Source organism: Ochotona princeps, chromosome 5, assembly GCF_030435755.1.
Source record: "Ochotona princeps isolate mOchPri1 chromosome 5, mOchPri1.hap1, whole genome shotgun sequence".
Lineage (NCBI taxonomy): Eukaryota > Metazoa > Chordata > Mammalia > Lagomorpha > Ochotonidae > Ochotona > Ochotona princeps.
Window position 1 is genome coordinate 71,498,304 of NC_080836.1, and position 19,110 is coordinate 71,517,413.

At 41.1% G+C, this 19,110-nt stretch overlaps 1 protein-coding gene across 1 annotated transcript in view; it reads right to left on the bottom strand.

The window, feature by feature from the left end:
- Positions 1-170: 170 nt before the first annotated feature.
- Positions 171-19,110, bottom strand: part of DNAH7 (dynein axonemal heavy chain 7) — a 253,007-nt gene continuing 234,067 nt past the window's right edge. The window contains exons 60-65 of the mRNA XM_058664751.1: positions 17,422-17,559; positions 13,650-13,880; positions 9,381-9,533; positions 7,098-7,275; positions 3,756-3,859; positions 171-544 (exon numbers count right to left, since the gene is read on the bottom strand). Coding sequence (XP_058520734.1) covers positions 338-544; positions 3,756-3,859; positions 7,098-7,275; positions 9,381-9,533; positions 13,650-13,880; positions 17,422-17,559 — 1,011 coding nt within the window. The 3' untranslated portion in view covers positions 171-337. The remainder of the gene's footprint in view (positions 545-3,755; positions 3,860-7,097; positions 7,276-9,380; positions 9,534-13,649; positions 13,881-17,421; positions 17,560-19,110) is intronic.

Here is a 19,110-nt window from a genome sequence, read left to right on the forward strand (position 1 = left end):
GTTGTAACTGAATCATTTTTTAAAAAAAAATTTATAAAGCTGGAAATGATCTATTGCTGTTTTCTTTTCTTTGTCAACAGTGGTGTGTCATTTTATGTATGTTCCTAATGCTTATGGAACTCTCCCAAAATAAAGTTATTCAAAAAGAGCAAATATACTGGCGTGTTTTAATTTCAAAACATTTCCTTATATAGAACTATGAATTACTTTACAGACTACATTTGCACATACGTAAATTCATAATGAAATACAACATTAGTCAATTTCAACCAAAACAAGATCGTTTTAATATCTAACACCTAACAAGAAAGAGAGGCTAGGGCCTGACTTATGTGGGTTATGAATTCAGTTGACATAACAGGGCTACACCTCGTCCGATCCAGTGCTCCTTGGGGTGGTCCGAGGGAAGAGTCATGGCAATCACGAAGTTGGTAGAATGGCCAGTGGTGGACAACACTCCTCTCCGCTCACTCGTCTTATATAGTGGAGCAAGGTAACTTGGTCGTTTGGGTATTTCTGCTCTCCTGCAGGGCTTTAACCACATCTGGAAGAAATTGCACGATACCTCTTTAAAGCAAGGCTATTCTACTTTACATCTGAGCCTACAATGCTAGTCGCAGAGTAAGTTAGTTCTGGCCAGCATCTATGCCTTAAATAGACTGACTTTTGTCAACAGTAATGTGACTGCACAAGACTTTCTTTTTTTTAAGAAGTTTCATATTTAACTTCAGAACTAGTGTAGGAAGTGTGAATTTTTTTTTTACCTATGCTATCAAAAAGCACATTACCAAATGTCACCTTATACCCGGATGTGACTTGTAATTAAGGAGAGACCTGCCACAATTAGTACTCAGAGTCAAGTGCGTTAGTAATTGTAAGCCAGTCTCAAAACAGCTGAGGGGCTGCTTATCCACGGCAGTGTAACTGGATCACCTCCCTCCTTTAGGAGACTATCTGCAGCTGGATGTTCTATAAACTGCGCTATTTAAAACACCTTACTGCCCTTTAATAACTGCAATCTGCTTGAATGTTTTTGAATTATTAGCCAAGTTTACTGAATGTTAAGCATTCAGTTTATTGTGAAACCACACCAGGCTCCAAAATAAGAGGCAGGCTGGTCTTTGGAAGTTTGAAGAACAAATCGTGATCATAACAACTTTGGAATTTAATTGATTTTTCTACCAGTGTTGGTAATAGCAATTTTTTAAAGACTTATTTTTATTGCAAAGTAAGATATACAGAGAGGAGACAGGAAGATCTTCCGTCCGATGATTCATTCCCCACATGGATGCAATCGTCAGAGCTCAGCTGATCTGATCTGAAGCCAGGAGCCAGGAGCCTCTTCTGGGTCTCCCATGTGGGTGTAGGGCCTTGGGCTGTCTTGACTGCTTTCCCTGGGAATCCTGACACGTGTAAGGTGAGGACTTGAATCATGAGGCTACCGCGCTGAGCCCAATAATAGCAAATCTTTAAGGTACTATGAGCAGAAAGGCCCACTCTTCTAGGTTTCGCAGTTGAAAACTGCTGGGACCCAACACGGTAGCCTAGTGGCTAAAGTTCTTGCTTTGCATGCCTGGGATTCGATACGGGCACCGGTTTGTATCTCAGATGTTCTGCTTCCCTTCTAGCTCCCTGCTTGTGGCCTGGGAAAGCAGTAGAGGACGGCCCAAAGCCTCCCTGCACCTGTGTGGGAGACCTGGCAGAAGCTCCTGTCTCCTGGCTTCAGACTGGCTCAGCTCTGGCTCTTGTGGTTACCTGGGGAGTGAACGAATGGATGGAAGCTCTTTCGGATTCTCCTTCACCCTGTAAATCTGACTTTCCAATAAAAATTTTAAAAGAAAAAGAAAATTGCTTGAGGGAGCTAATGAGGATGCAAGTTTCTCTCACAGCACTTAGAGATCCAGTTTGCCGTAGGGGGATTCATAAAACAGACATTCAGGGAACAGCTCCAATGGAAGATTCAGAACACCAAACTCCCCAATGTACGCAGAATCATTAACCCTTTGTCAATAAGTTTCATTTCACTGTAAGCTGCCTTACAGAATCTGAGAAGAAAAAAATCTAACCTCCATCCCAGTCAACTCTTGAAATTGCATGTGTTTATTTGCCATGGTGACTGTCAGTTGGGGTCTCACACTTCATTTTCTCTGCCCGTACAATCTTGGTGTACCTGGCAGCTTCCTCCCGGCTGGCAGCCAGCTGTCCCCTCCCTGTTGCCGATGCACCTGCTGTGAGGACTGTGTCTTCGCATCCTCCCAGGATCCAACCAACCCAGGCAGATCCTGTAGCCAGTATTTTCAATGTCCCATGTCGGACCTAGGCTTCCAATTGTGTGAAATGTAATCATTTTATCATCATGCAGTAGCAGATGGGACCTTAATTACGTTTGTGCAGTCCCTGTGGAACATCAGTGCTTAGGAAACAGATTGTCTTTTTTGAAAATTTCGATTTTTATGAGGGTGCTTTTTCATATAATAACCTGAAAGTTTTACATTCTTTTTTTAAGAGTATTTTTTGAAGATTTATTTATTTTTATTGGAAAGACAGATATGCAGAGAGGAGGAGAGACAGAGAGGAAGATCTTCCATCCATTGAACCACTCCCCAAGCGGCTGCAACAGCTGGAGCTGTGCTATGCCGAAGCCAGGAGCCAGGAGCCTCCTCCAGGTCTTCCATGCGAGCACAGGGTCCCAAGGCTTTGGGCCGTCCTTGACTGCTTTCCCAGGCCACAAGCAGGGAGCTGGATGGGAAGCAGGGCCGCCGGAATTAGAACTGGCTCCCATATGGGATCCCGGTGCGTGCAAGGCGAGGACTTTAAACACTAGGATATCATGCCGGGCCCAAGTTTTGCATTCTTTAGGTAGAAGTATATGTAAAACATGAGTGTTAAAAAAAAAGTTGGTGGAAAAATACATATTGCTAAAAATACTATGGGTTTCAAAAGTTTTTTTGCCAAAAAATAAACGTGTTTCCAACAACTTTTAAATGCTGTACCCTCATGTGTGTGTATGTATATATACAGTCCATTGTCTACTCATGGGTTCCATATTTGCAGATTTTCTCACAAGATTTACTTGCAATAAATTTAACTTATTGGTCTAATTTCTAAAATCAACACTGGCACCACTTTTGTGGTCGCCTGCTGCCGAGTGCTGAATGAGAAATCCAGTTACCTGAGTTTGACACACATGTTCCCAGCTAATACTGAACAAGTAACACTGCTTCCTGGTTACCCATTTCAGCAGTAAACAAATGTCCATTCCCTGTTCCAGTGAATGCCAAGGTTTCTGTCATTTCATGTTTGTATCGGTGATTTATTTCACTGTTTGTAATTACTCCCAGGTACAATACCACGGTACTGTCTAGTGTTCTTACGTGCGAGAACGCTGTGCCTTGAGGAGGAAATACCTGTGCGCTTCCTCCAGGCATGACTGACCTGGCTCTTGACTGCAGTAACTGTAACTAATGAGTCACTGGCTTCTATTAAGTAAGCTGTCTTTAAACAGAAACAAAACAAGATCATGTGCTGATAGGCTAACAAAAGCTGCTGTGCTAACAGACACAGCCCCGTGTTTCCCCAGGAGATGGGATTCTGCACTCACCAATTCAACAGTTACCACGACTAACTAGAATGGACTCTCTGTGCATGTGTGGAAGCTATTTTATGTATATAATAGTCTATACAATTCATATAAAGACAGCCCTTTCATGTATATACATATATGTGTGTGTATATATACATATATGCATACTAACCACAGGCAATGTATCATAAAGAATTTTAGGATGTGATTCTGCAAGTTTCTTGATCTTTCTATTCCAGGAAGCTCCGTCCAGAAATAATCCATGAATGAAAACACCTGAATGTAAAGGCAATAAGTTAACACTGTACATACACATCATAATTGAGTTCTGAACCCGAAATTACTACAAGTGGTCAAGGTTAGAAGTCTAAGGCTTGTTCTAAAACGAAAGAAATTCCCTGAGCATTCTAACATCCATTATTTCATGAATATGCCTAGTATAGTAATACAATATTAAAATCAGATATGGAAGAAGAAATCAAGAGGCAGAGAAGGGGGCTGGTGCTGTGGCACAGTGAATTAAGCTGCAGCCTGAATGTTGGCATCCCATATGGGCACTGGTTTGAGTCCCGGATGTTCCACTTGTGATCCTGCTCCCTGTTAACGTGCCTGGGAAAGTGGAGAAGGATGGCTTAAGTCCCTGGCCCCTGCCACCTACATCGGAGAAATGAAAGAATTTCCTGGCTTTTGGGTTCTGCCTGGCCCAACCCCAACACTGCTACATTTGGGGCATGAATCGGCAGATGGGAGATCTCTGTCACTCCTTGTAATTCTGCCTTCAAATAAATAAACCACACACAGACGCAGGAATTTTAAACTACTCTGTGAGAAATCTTCTGTGTTGACTATTACCAGCTTGATGCTAATTGGTCAGTGATCATAAAGTGTAATCAGAAGCTATAACATCTACACGAAAAGTATAATTTACGTGCTTATAAGATCTAGTGCTTTCTAAGCAGCATATGAACAAAACTGCCTTTCACAGACCTTCAATGTCCTGAGAATTAAATTCCTCCTGCCATTTTAGTATTTTATGTTTCCTGCAAAGACCTCTCCTTAGCTGTGGGGTAGGTGGACACATGGAGGAACTTCCTTATTTGATTTCCTAACAAGTGAAGAAGAGCACAAAGAAGTCAACGTAGCACAGGTCACACCTACGGCAGCCCCTGTAAGGCCTCATGAACGGGACACGGGCAGCTGCTCACGAAAATATTATCACTGTCCATACGGCAGTAGAAACAGCGTGGAAATTAGGAAGACTGGGGCAATTCATTCAACTGCAGAACCTGCTTTGTTATCTAAATAAACGAAAAATATTTGCCTTCTCTGCCTTGTGTTCTGAAGTCAGCAAAGAGGTGAATGGTTTGTATAGAGAATTACATAAAATTCCATGAGAACGGCGGTGTTCAGCAAGAGTTTTCCAAGCGATGCAGATGTTGTATAGCTGTGCTGCCTGATGCGGTAGCCACTAGCTGTGTGTTGCGATTGAACACTGGGATAGTTAAACAGCCATAAGTGAATATAGCTCAGTAGTGGACGCTGGGGGGGAAGACATAGCCTTTCTCCCTCCTGGATTTTAACTGATGGAAAAAAAAGTTTGGAATGAAATAGTGGCTTAATTAATAGGCAAAGAGCTTATCCAATGACTCCCCAAATGTAAAACACCAGGAAAGCTGAACTGCAAAATGAACCTCCGAGCCACATTTGTTGGGACGCCTTGCCTCAGGGGAGCTGGGGCAGCTACGCAGGCCTGCAGGCCAGTCGCAGTGATCCTTGGGAATGGGAGAAGTAGAGACTTTTGTAACACTAGATGGAAGCTTGGGAAAAGAGAGAGCCTACACAGGCCATTTAACACCATGGTCTCCCTGTAGGCACAGCCCAGGACACCTTAGCATTTCATCCCAGACATGCAATGAATGATAATGTTAGACAGAAGAATCCAACACCTAGAAATGTCATATATCCGTCCAGACCAGTAAGTTTATAGGAAATGGGCCCAGTTAATGCTAAATCCGTGTTAACATACTAGTGTATCAGCATAGTTGCTTCTTCTTTTTTTTTTTTTTAAAGATTTATTTATTTTTTTTTACAAAGTCAGAAATACAGAGAGGAGGAGAGACAGAGAGGAAGATTCTCCGTCTAATGATTCACTCCCCAAGTGAGCCTCAACGGCTGGTGCTATGCCGATCCGAAGTCAGGAGCCAGAAACCTCTTCCGGGTCTCCCACGCGGGAGCAGGGTCCCAAAGCTTTGGGCCGTCCTCAACTGCTTTCCCAGGCCACAAGCAGGGAGCCGGACTGGAAGTAGAGCTGCCGGGATCAGAACTGGAGCCCATATGGGATCCTGGGGCGCTCAAGGCGAGGACCCTTAGCCGCTAGGCCATGCTGCCGGGCCCCTTTTTCTTCTTTTTAAGATATGTGGAAAATGCTAGGCCAGGACATGCCATTCTGGCCCCCGGGTGGTGCCCAGCGAAGGGGAAGGGGATCTGGACAGGTACAGGAGTGGGAGCAGGTGAACATCATGTTTGCCAGGGCAGGAATGATTTCTGAGCTCTTCCATGGACTGACCCACTGCACTCACTGGCAGCAATGGAGCTGAGATGGAGTGGTTTAAAGGGGGAGAACTGGAGGGCACATCTGGGTCATGCCAAGGCACCTGCCCACATGGGAGACCCAGGCTGCACTAAGCAGCGTGCCTGTAGGTGCATACAAAAGCTGGGGTTAGGGGGCATGCATATAAGTTAATTGAGAAGCAATACCCTAAGTTGTTTAATATTCGTATCTCCAGGGTATAATGGTCAACAAAAATGCATCATTTAATAATGAATAGAAAGTAGAGTTGTCTGACACATTACTTAATGCAATACACACTAACAGTCACTCAGAGATTAATGGCATTTGCTAGAAAGCATCATTTTAGTAAAAATCAGCAGTGCACAGCCTGATACAGAGAACACTTGGCTACATTAACAGTCATGTCAATAAAATTTAAAACATCAGAGTAGCCACAGTGTTGAAATCTACAGGGTACGTCTACATTCCATATTGCAGTACCTGGGACTAAGACTTGATTCTGCTTCTAGTCTGGCATCCTGCTAATACACACCTGAGGGAGAGCAAAGGAAGGTGCGAGTCCTGGGGCCCCGCCACTCACGAGGGGGGAATCTGGATTATGTTTTGGAGTTCTGCCTGGGCCTGGGCAAACCTTGGCCTGTTGTAGGCGCTTACAGAGCGAACCAGTGAACGGGAGAGTTCACTCATTTCTCCTTCCCCGTCTATTTCTCCCCCTCCCTCCCAAGTGAGTGAAAATACATAAACTGAATAGCTGAGGGCATTTCTTGTAATCTTTGATTTATGAAACAAATGCTATTATATACTGCTTATCCAGATTCAATTAATGGTACCAACCCCATATTATACAACAGTACTTTTAAAATAGCCTAAAACATAAGCACGTATGTTGCATTTTCTGCTGCCTGACCGGACAGGAGCAACTCATTCTGTCACCGCACTTACCGTCTTCGGGACCGTGCTTATATTCCTTGTCTTCCATCACTTCGTAATCAAACCCAAGCAGATCGATGGGGATTGTGTATTTCCTTGCGTAGTTCTGCTGAGCACCCGTCAGGAAGGCTTGCGTGAAGAAGAAGCCTGACAGCCAGAAGACCGGAGGGGGCCCGACCTCGTACCACTGCTACGGGGTCAGAACACAGGAGGGCAGATAACAGAGCCTTCGGAACACAGCATCGCTCGACAAAATGTACCCAAAAATACTTAGCTCTCAGGTAAACTAGTAAATGAAGTCTAGGGGATGAAACATGACACTCTTTCAAGGTTTTAAAAGATAGGTAGCATAATCAGTATTTATTTAGTCTTTATATTCCATTTTTTTAATGAATTTAATTTACTGTTCAGCATGCCAACTTTGGAATTATAATTTTCATAGATGCAGATAGAAATGACTTTTTTTATACATGTCGCATAGATTCTTCATAAAACCTCCTTGCCATCATGAAAAGCTCATATACATTGTTGTACAATATGTCATGCTATACAATTGAATAGGAGAGGAGATTCCTTCTACAGAATGGTCAGATGTAATGGTTTCTCACTTTCTTCTCTCTAAACAGTCATTGGCATCCAGCAAAAAGTTCTTTTGGAGTTTTTCTTCCTTATCCTACTAAAATACAAAATTTCTAATATACCGTCGCCTAAGGAACTCCTGAGAGAAGGAGGGTAAGTAAGACCTTTATGTCTTTAGAAATCAAGACATATTGATTCTTCATATGATATGATAGATTCCAGTAGTGAGCTAGTGGAAAACTGACTTTCATAGTAATTTCATAGTAAATTATAGAGACCAGCCTGAAGAAACTTGGAAAAGTATCTCCCTACAAGAACCCAACACAGAGCCTCATCTTTCAAGACCAACACTGACTGCTGGGTATTGAGTATTGATTCCAGTGGAGCAAAGGGTCTATGTTATGAAAAGGGAGTTTTGTCATTGTGTTCTTGTAGGAGTATCCTCACAGATTTTTCTATGCATTAAGCATAGCATCTAGGAAATTGCTATTTCTAATGGATATAGTTATTGATAAGAACCTAGTTAAAAAACAGCATTACCAGAAAATTTTCAAGGTAAGTAGCCTTTGAAATCACCACTGTTTGGGGCTGAACTATCAATCTAATGATTTTATGACCTGGAAAACACCTGGGTGATGAGGAAATGACACTCTTCATCAGCAGCTTGTGTGTCTTGCTCTGGATCCATTTTAATGCTAAATATTTAAAGAAAAAGATCAACATGCTACAGTTTCTCCCTTTTAATGTCATGAACTAAAAGGTATCCCATTGCTGAACATAACACCTGTTCCTAAATAAACCCTCAAGGGGTTCTCTTTTTGGCACTTGTGTCATGGGAACAGTTACTTAGGGGTACTTAGGGGAAGGAGCTAAGGTCTGATAGCTCCTTGCCAGCCCAGCTGCCAGCACAGGTCAGGGATTGACATTCCAGTTGGGGCCCCGAGCAGGATCTGACAGCTCCAGCAGAACTGGCCAACAATAAGGGTCTGTAACTGACATCCCCAGCCAAACTCCTGTTGACAGCTCTGCCTGTGGATCTGTGGAGCTGCCTGATTGACAGCTGCAGGTCATTCACAGTTCTGATAGTTACGGCTGACCCTCTTGGGAACAGCGACAGCCATGTGATAGCCTAGGCCCGCCTGCAGTCTTCTGAAGAGGGAACTGAAATGGGGATGTTCGAGACCCACCCGTAACTCCATCCTCTTCTCAATATCCAGGTTGGTTCTGCCCTAGACACCACCTCCAAGGTCCCTGGAGCTTTTTCATTTGTTGGATTTTTTTTTTTCCTGTACAGAAGGTTTTTGACTAACAGAAGTTTTCCCAAGCAGAGTAGCTTGCTTTCTCTGGGGTGTTATTGCATTTGGGACCGTTTGGTTTACACACAACTTGGGTCTTGTGTTTGTATTTTTGTTTTTGCTATCAATGAAATCTGCTCTCCTGGGTGTCTCTATGCCTCCATCATCTCTGAGTTTCTTTCTGCATGGAGGAAATAAACTGTAGCAAGCCTCAGCACCCACCCTGCCCCAGTCCCAGAACCCCAACATTTTGACAGTGTGATGGTTACATGCATTTTAAAAAATACTAACCGGTGATCACTTGTGCCAAAGATCCATTCAAAAAAACCCTAGAGAATGGAATGCATTATATATTATGCATCCTGGAACAAGAGAATGAAATCAGAAGGAATTTAGTATGTGAGTATTTGTATGAACTCACCTGCAAGAATTTTAGTCTTGTGAGAAAGTCATTTACATAGCTGCCAAGTGGCTTAAGGCTTGGGTAGGATTTAGCCATCCACATTCCTGGAATTTTGACATTCAAAATGCTGCTAACCACTTCTTCAAGTTCTGTAGACATCACCACCAGGCCCTGAAACATATTTCTCCTTGATGAACATGCCAGCATATATTATGACCAACTCCCTTTAAAATGCTTTCTGATTATATTTTACTTATAACCATGATTAGTTAAGGCTGCGCCACATAGAAAAAAAAGATAAAACAAAGTAAAGATAATTATTATTTTTTTCCCTTCACAAGTATGCCACAGGAATATAAACTGCTGGTAGTTGGGTTATTTACTGGTTAAGAGAAATATTAAACTAGCAGAGGAGAAGGTTAAGCATTGATCAGCTATGCTTTGCCTGCTACCCTCAAATCCTGAGAATAAATAGCTCTCAGTACTTTTTAAAGTGGGAAGAGTAGCAGGCTTTCCTGGAGTTGAGGTCTCCAGGTTTTGATAGGGCTAGAGTTACCACACTGAATCAGGACTGAAATGACTGCATAGGTATTGGAAGCTAAAATCTCTGAGGTCATTATCTTTTTTTTTTTAAAAGATTTATTTTTTATTATTATTACAAAGTCAGATATACTGAGAGGAGGAGAGACAGAGAGGAAATGGAGCTGCCGGGATCAGAACCAGCGGCCATATGGGATCAAGGCGAGGACCTTAGCCACTAGGCCACACTGCCGAGCCCAAATGCAGCGGGTTCTAAACCCGGCAGCCCTACTTCCCATCCAGCTCCCTGCTTGTGGCCTAGGAAAACAGCTGAGGACGGCCCAAAGCCTTGGGACCCTGCACCTGTGTGGGAAACCCGGAAGAAGCCCCTGGCTCCTGGCTGTGGATTGGCTCAGCTCCGGCCGTTGTGGCCACTTGGGGAGCACTCTGTCTCTCCTCCTCTCTGTATATCTGACTTTCCAATAAAAATATATAAATCTTTAAAAATTTTTAAATTAAAAAATTTTAAGATTTATATATTTTTATTGGAAATTGATATTTAGAGAGTAGAGACAAAGATCTTCCATATACTGGCTCACTCCCCAAGTGGCCACAAGGGCTGGAGCTGAGCCCATCCAAAGCCAGGAGCCAGGAGATTCTTCCAGGTCTCCCATGTGGGTGCAGTTTCCCAAGGCCTTGGGCCATGCTCAACTGCTTTCCCAGGCCACAAGCAGGGAGCTGGATGGGAAGTGGAGCATCCAGGACAGCAGCCGGTGCCCATGTGAGACCCTGGGGCTTGCAAAGTGAGGACTCAGCTACCAGGCCACTACTGGCCCCATTTTCCCCCCTTTTCAGCTACAAAGATGCTGGAAGGCAGCCCCTTCCAGAAAGGGATAGGAAAAAAACCAGTCAGCGAGAAACATATGCTGTTCAATGTTTCTTAGTCAAACCACCTCATCAGATCATATTACAGCAGAGACCACAGCCATCCGTCCCACCTCTAGGTCCTACAGCGCCCCCTCACGTGAAGCGGTCCTGTTCTCAAATATAAGCAGGCATCTGAGAATGGTTTCTAACATGAAAGAGATGTGTTTCAGTAATGCATTCGATTTTTACACACAGACCATCCAGATCGTCTGTTTCCTCTTGTGTTACCCTACAAGGATGGTCTCCCAGAATCATTTAATCTCATTTACTTTTAAAGTTTATTGGCATAAATTTCTCATAGCATCATCTTCAGATCCTCCACACTCAGATGGGAGAAGTGGTTGAAGCCCTTTTCCCCTGGCTTTGGCAAGGACCAGTCTCCTGGTCGTTGAGGCCATTTGGGAGTTAATCAGTAGATGGAAGATCTCTCTGTCTCTCCCTCTCTCGGTAACTCTGCCTTTCAAATAGATGAATAATTTTTTTTTTTAAACTACAAAGTAGGAGGCGGCACTTAACGCAGTCACATACAGAATGGGTATTTGGCGCACATCCTAGTCATGCTTGGAGTAACAACATCCCAAATCAGAGTATCAGGGTGAATTGTGACGACAACCCAACTTCCTCTCAAATGTTCCCTGGGCGGTGGCAGGTGACAGCTCAGACGGCTGGATTCCCGATATCTACGTGGGAGACTCCAATTGAGTGTTCAGAGCCTGGCTTGACCTGGCCCGTCAGTCAGGGAACAAGCCATGGGATCTCCTGTTCTGTTTTGTTTTTTTTCCTTTCTTGGTTTCTCAATTAAACATTTCTTTAAACTGCAAAAATAGATTTTTTTCATTTAAAAGGTAACAGGAAATTTTATAACTTTTTTTTTAGATTTATTTTTTATTGGACAGTCAGATATGTATAGCAAAGACAGAGAGGAAGATCTTCCGTCCAATGATTCACTCCCCAAGCAGTCGCAATGGCTGGAGTTGAACCCATCCAAAGCCAGGAGCCCAGAGCCTCCTCTGGGTCTCCCACGCAGGTGCAGGGTCCCAAGGATTTGGACTGTCCTTGACTGCTTTCCCAGGCTACAAGCAGGGAGATGAATGGGAAGTGGGTCTGCTGGGATTAGAACTGGCACCCATATGGGATCCTAGCGCATGCAAGGCGAGGACTATAGCTGCTAGGCTACTGCACCGGGTCCAACATTCATTTTTTAAAATGTCATGGCAAAGACAGACTGAGAAATTATTTCAGAATAAAATAGACTAAGAAGGCATGACAACTGAATCTAACAATTGATCCTGGTCAGTAAGCTGTGTCAGGAAGAGAAGAATGTTGCTATAAAGGATATAATAAGAGCAAATGAGAAAATTGGAGTTTTGATTAGTAATTAGATAAAACAGTGCATTAGGGATATTATTTTTAAATTTGATCTTTGTATCGTGGTGTTCCAAAATAATATTCTTATTCTTTGGAAGCATATCTTGAAATGTTAAGAGACAAAGGAGTTTATTATAAGCAGATAATTCAGAAAAAATTAAAACACACTTATGTGTATATACATATAAGAGTATATTTAGTGAGCACAATAAATTGAGGTAAATTTAAGAGAATATTATTTTTCTAAACACATACATATATTGGTTCACAAAACACATAAAAGCTTACACTTCCTTTTTAAATTTATCAATCGTTGTTGGCAACCTCCTATATCACTAGCTACAAATCTACCTTACTTTCTTTATTGGTAGATATTCAATTTTGTATATTATAATAATTATTGAATAATAAATATGTAGATTTATTTTAATCAAGTGATACTGTAATTATTTACTGGTAGCAATACTTCAACCCATGAATTTGCATGGCGTGCATGTATTGTAATATATTTAGGATAAAAGATATTTCACTTTTGGATTGATATTACCAAAGCGTACTACAAAGAGGATGAACCAATTTAGATTCCCATTAACAAATATGAGAGTTTTGATGATTGATCCTGTTACAAACAAAAAATATCTTTGAAATTAATGCTAGGATACTAAACTTGAATCCTTTATAATTGCATGTATTTAATTGAAATTTTGTGATATTCAACATTTTGCAGTCCAAGAATAAGATACATATCTCCCATTTGTCTGCCCTTTTTTAAAGTTTCTAAGTAGAATTTCAATTTTTTTTTTTAAAAACAACAGCTTATGTTCAAACCATTTCCTTGTTAGGTTTATTGTAAAAAGTCATTGTTCATGTAACTAAGAAATAGGTTTTTTGCTACATATTCTTCAAATTGTTTGCCATTTTATAACATATTTAAAAAGAATACGTAATATAAAAATGTGACTCAGAAATGTACCAGTTGGACTGGTTAGATTGTGTCACTGATGTGCTGAGAAAAAGATGGGTCGAACAGAGGAACTTCTCTCACTGCCATGGTTGCCAAGCTTATCTCCATTTGAATTATTTTCTTGCCCAAATCACAGAAATAGAAACTGTAAGTTGGGTGGTTGGGTGGTTGGGTGGGAGAATTTGATATTTCAAAGTTACCTACACTCCTCACATGAAACATCATTTGTTAAATCCACATGTTATTTGCTCGTGTTGTTTCTCTCACTAAAATGATTCTGTGTCCTTAGTATGTCTCATCTCTGTCTTGAATCTTTGAATCTTCTATATTTATTTACTTACGTATTATCAATAGCCTCCAGAATTCTCTGAACTCTTCAAAGTCTAAGGACCATTTTCAATCCCCAGAACCAAGAACAGTGCTTGCTGTTTATTACCTTCCCCCTAAATATGTGACAAATAAATGAGCAGTATGTTTGATATAATGATTCCTGAAGTATTTTGTCTTACCTTGATTGCTTTTTGAATATTAATGCATGAGTCTCTTATGGTCTGAAGTAACTTATTAAACCGTCCCATCTCTTGGACCAGTACAGTGTTCATGCTCTGAGTGTAAGTTGTTGGGAATCTCCTCATTGCAGCCTCAATGTCAAAGTTGTTTGGAAGTTTACTCAAGATGTCACCAGCAACCTCATTGACTACTTCATCTGATGATTTTGCACCAGCACCTGCTGAACGAGACTATCAAGCATCCAACTATAACTCAAATGCTCATAGAGCTCTAAGAATAACCAAATTGGAAAAATCCCACGATAAACCTTTATGAGAACAATTACCATCCTGCTATTTCACTCAGTCTTCGGCAAACAACAGTTCCTAACATGATAACAGGCATAGTGTGGATTTTGGAGAGAAAACAACTTTTAGGAGGAGAAACAGGGACATGTAATACGATCAGAGGCAAAAGAGGATGTGGAGAAAGCAAAGCCTTCTCTCACTTTGCTGCCAAAGAGGTTGCAGACAGGAGAAAGCCTTCGCCTTTCCATGGCAGGAAAGGTCCAGCGCTGGTGCATGTGACACCCGATGCTGGGCATCCGACACTGCTTGCAGAAAACTGGCCTCAAAATATATTTGTTAATAACTCTGGTGCCACTGGTTGCCAGAAGCAGAGATACAGTTTTCTCCTTGAACCAGGAGGGCAAAGAAAATAAGCTCATCTATTCTCAGCGGTTGGAAGAGTTATGGAGGAGAGCCAGTCTTCCCTGGCTCACCTTGGAAGCAAGGAAGGAGGATTTCAATTCAATTTTTGCCTTTTATGTTCTAGTGGCACTGTGCAAATGATTCTATATTTTCCTGAAAAACTTCAAATCCTCAGAACCAACGCACGTGTGTGTTGAGAAAAGCATTATTAGAATACAAATGAGTATCTCATGAAATTGTGTTTATGCTGCATTCAGATTTTATGTTTCCTGATTTCTATTCTATAAACATCTACTATTCTATAAATATTAACTATTATCATTTACCTAAGTTTCTCTTGTGAGTTTTATTGACAACATACCACCATAATATCCCTGAAGTGGCACAGAGAAATACAGGTTTTAATTATATGCTAACACAAAAATTATGTATGCACACACAATAATCCTTTATTTTGATCCCAATGTACTCAGCATAGAACTATATATATATATATATATATATATATATATTTTAAAATCACAGCAAACATAAAACAGTGATTATTTGGCTAAAAATAATGAAATAAATATGTGCATTGCATTTATAGAATTATATGTTGATTCCTATTTGTATTTTGTACACAATTTTTATTTGTAATACAAAATGCACTAAAATTAAAATTAAAATTAAAATTATTTAGTTTTTGCAACCCCAACACACACACACGCACACACATACACACATATAATAAGACAATCAAAAAGCCTATATCGCAGGCTTATGACTCATAAAAATTTTTTAGTAACAAAAACATACCCATATTTCACAAAGCTGAATTGCACAGTCGGGGTGATGGGCCGAAGAGGTCACATCCAACTGACAGAGAATTAAGAGCCATTGGGCACTACTTATTTGTAATTATCTATCTAGCATGGTCTTCTCTCCCACTTTTTCTTAGAGCTTTCACAAATGCTATTTGCTATCTACAAAGGATCTTCTAAAAGCTCATGGAGAACATGCATCATGAAAAACTAGATTGCAAAACAATATTTAGAATTTTAAATTAATGAATTATTTTGCAACGAAATAAATATCTTTAGTTTCACTTTTCCATGATGTACTTGAGGTTCCCTCAGATTAATAGTTATCATTCTTTTATTAAACAATTAAAGACAAATAGAATTTACTTTCAAGGAGACAGTTTAACCTTTCAGAGATCTTACAGCATATTTGGTTTCACAATATTTTCAGCTGAAAGAATTTTCTTATCCCAAGTAGTTAAGCAGAAGCAAAAGATCTCTGCGCCCAATCTTCCTCTCTGATCTTTCTTAACATGTGTTAGTAAAACACACAATGTAGAAGTCTTGTCATCGTTAACCCGCTCTCCAAGCTCTGTGGTTCTGGTCTCTTTACCTTTGAATGGTGATGAACCCAATCTAGAATCATTGAACTACTGCTAACCTATTACTATAATGGTACTTGCCAATCTGAGTGCAAGAATATTAAAAGAGATTGTTTAATTACATACTGAGAAGATACCCCTTGTGTATTGAAACTTATTTGTTTGGTTCTGAGTCATTTTCTATTGAAATGAACTCACAATCTTATGTACTCCGCAATGTGGCACACACCATCAAGTTCAAATAAAGCTAAGACACTATAGATGTCCTATTGTTAGGCCACTGAAAAATTGCACGCATTGAGTGTTCCTAAAGATCTGCTTCCTAACATTCGCCATACCTACTTTTATGCCCAGTCAATAACTTTTCATTTTAAGGCTAACAATGTGCAACATTGTCTTATCACACAAGGTCAACATGCAGGAGACTAGAGATGGGAGCACAGGGGGCTCTGCTACTGACAGCAGACCAAATAAGCCTCCTGATGCTTAGCAGTTTCAGCATGTCTGGTTATTCGCCTTCTCAATTACGGTCTCATTTGTGCAATCTAGAAGAAGCACAGGATAGCAACTGAAGGCGCAGGTTGTGCAGAGTGCTTGGCTTTGATTCTCAGCTTGAAACCGTGTACTATGAGACTTTGCACAAACCAGTTTGTCTTTTGGCATCTCAGTGCCACATCAGTCCTGTGATGTGCGAGTAATAATAGCACCTACTTCACAGGATGTCATGAATTTTATATTGTTGTATACGCACCATCTCAATATTTATAATAATCAGTTTTACTGAGTCCATAAAAATAAAAATACCATCTAAAATTCACTTAGTAGGACAATCTACTAGATTGAGTATTCATCCATTCTTCAAATTTCTTTAAACACTTTGGAAATTCTTGCTATTTAGATTCATTTGCTTTTAACAATTAAAAGAAAACTAACAACTAGAGGGAGAACACAGTTCAAGAGAACACTTACCAGAGAAGCAGGATTAACGAATGTTTTTCATTCAAATGGACTCACTCAGCCCATGGCCCACTGAGTTCCTTCTGATGTCTTAAAAGATTTCTCTCGTCCATGGCAATGCATTAATCAAGTTACCAAGGGCAGGCTGCATGCTTAGACAGACTCACCTGTGGTATTTTCCTAAACCTTTTTATTCCCTTTGTGCTTACTACTGCAGTCCTGTGTGAATATTATATAATCTACTGCAATGTTAACATGGAAAAAACCACTTCCATATAAAACAGGTTACATATTCTCAAATACTTCACACATATGAGTCATTTACATTTCTGTTGAACTGGTAAGAGAGTGAAGAATAAAACCAATAAACTTTCCGACAGATTTTGTTATCAAACTGCTTCTGAGTATCTATGGAATTGGTTTGCTTTAAAGAAACTGTTGGAGGACATAATGCAGAATATATTTGAGCACAGCTTATGCGAGAAAAGCACCATGGTACTCCTAGAAGCTGGATGGTAGTCTAGGTTCCAAACCAGGAGACTGGGGAGGGAAAAACTCACATGTTTATGTATTTTGTGTTTATTTCACATTTAGGAAAAGTGTGCATTTTCCCTTCTGTTTCTGTTGCTTCTCCACTTTGGCAGAACCACATATGGTAGCTTCAATGGTTCTGGCACATTCTGCTTGGGGTGCTTCCTCCACAGGCCTCTGCAGCTGGTTCAAGGAGCAGAGATCACCCACCTGGGTAAGAAGAATGTTATCAAACAGCAGCTGAGTTTCGGATTGATCTTTAGTGATGTCGGCGTTGGCATTCATCCCAAAGATTTCGGGGTCCGGGGTCAGTGGCAGAGTCTTCGTGTATTCGATGTAGCTTTTGTGCTGCAAAGATGAATAGCAAGAGGTCAGGAGGTTAGACATCAGTTGGAGTGTGGAAAAGGAGTGATTTCCAATAACCAAGCTATGGCGGAGATGAGCCTGTGAAGACGGATGCTGAACGCTTTCGTTTTCATTCTTCCTGAACCAAAGTTTACACAACAATATAGACATATTCTGAGAAAGAGCGAGAAGTGTGCCATTCAGTTGGATTGGTTTTTAAATGAAGGCAGGAAGATTCTGATAATTGCATCTAGAAATGCCTTCCAGAGCAAACTTTCTGTGTCACATTTTGCTGATGACTGTTCTTCATTTGTTTTACAATAGGAATATTTTTATTTATTTCTGTTTTTCTCTCTAAAATATCTTCCCAATTCCAGTGAAAAGTTACCTGAAATCTTACTTCTTGTGGTAACCACCATTAACAATTTACATTTTAATGCATATATACACATATTAGACTTATCAAAATACCTCAACTTTCTTGACACTTAAGTAATCCTATGCAATGTATGTACATGGCACCTATGGTCACACATAAGTCGTCGCTGGTTTCACTGCATGGGTCACTCATCATGTTGCATGCATCTCTGTCTCGTCTTTCTCACACGGAAGTCTCATCATTTTAGAGCTTGTTAGTTGCTACAGCTGCCCATGCTCACTTGCCCTCCCAGTTGGTGAGTGAAACTCTGGGCCTGATTTTTCCTTTCTTCCTTTGCTTTGCTTTTCTTTCTTTTCCTTTTTTTTTTTAAGATTTATTTTTAATTTGAAAGGCAGATTTACAGAGAAGAAGAGACAGAGAGAAAGATCTTTTGTCAGCTGTTTACTCCCCAAGTGGCTGCAATAACTAAGTCAATCCGAAGCCAGGAACCAGGAACTTCTTCCAGATCTCCTACACGGGTGCAGGTCCCAAGGCTTTAGGCCCTCCTCCACTGCTTTGCCAGACCACAAGCAGGGAGCTGAGAGGGAAATGGAGCAGTTGGACCTTGAAGGGGTGCCCATATAGGATTCCATCGGTTGCAAGGCAAGGATTTTAGCCACTAGGCTACCGCGCCAGGCCCCCGAATTTTCCTTTCATTGAAATCAACTTCTACCCTCATCTAGCATTCATCCAAGTGGAGGAGAGGGTCAGAGCTGGGGGTTTATGGCATGTGTCAGTTACATGTGGTCATGTGCTAGACTTTCAATTTATATTTTTTGAATTCTAGATATAGAAGGAAAGATAATTTGTTGTGGAAACCCCTTGAAATCTGTTGTGTAAAAAATCCAAAATCAGTGGATAGGACTAGAGAATAAGCAAGTGAGTAAGAGCCTCAGTGGCTTCTGCTTATTGCCTCTGCCTGCGGTGCCAGCATCCCATAGGGAATCAGTTCACGTTCCAGCAGTGCCACAACCCATCCAGCTCCCTGCTTGTGGCCTGGGAGAGCAGTAGAGGATGGCCCAAGGCCTTGGGACCCTGCACCTATGTGAGATCCAGAAGAATCCCCTTGCTCCTGGCTTTGGACTGGCCCAGCTCTGGCCATTGCAGCCATTTGAAGAGGGAATCAGTGGATGGAA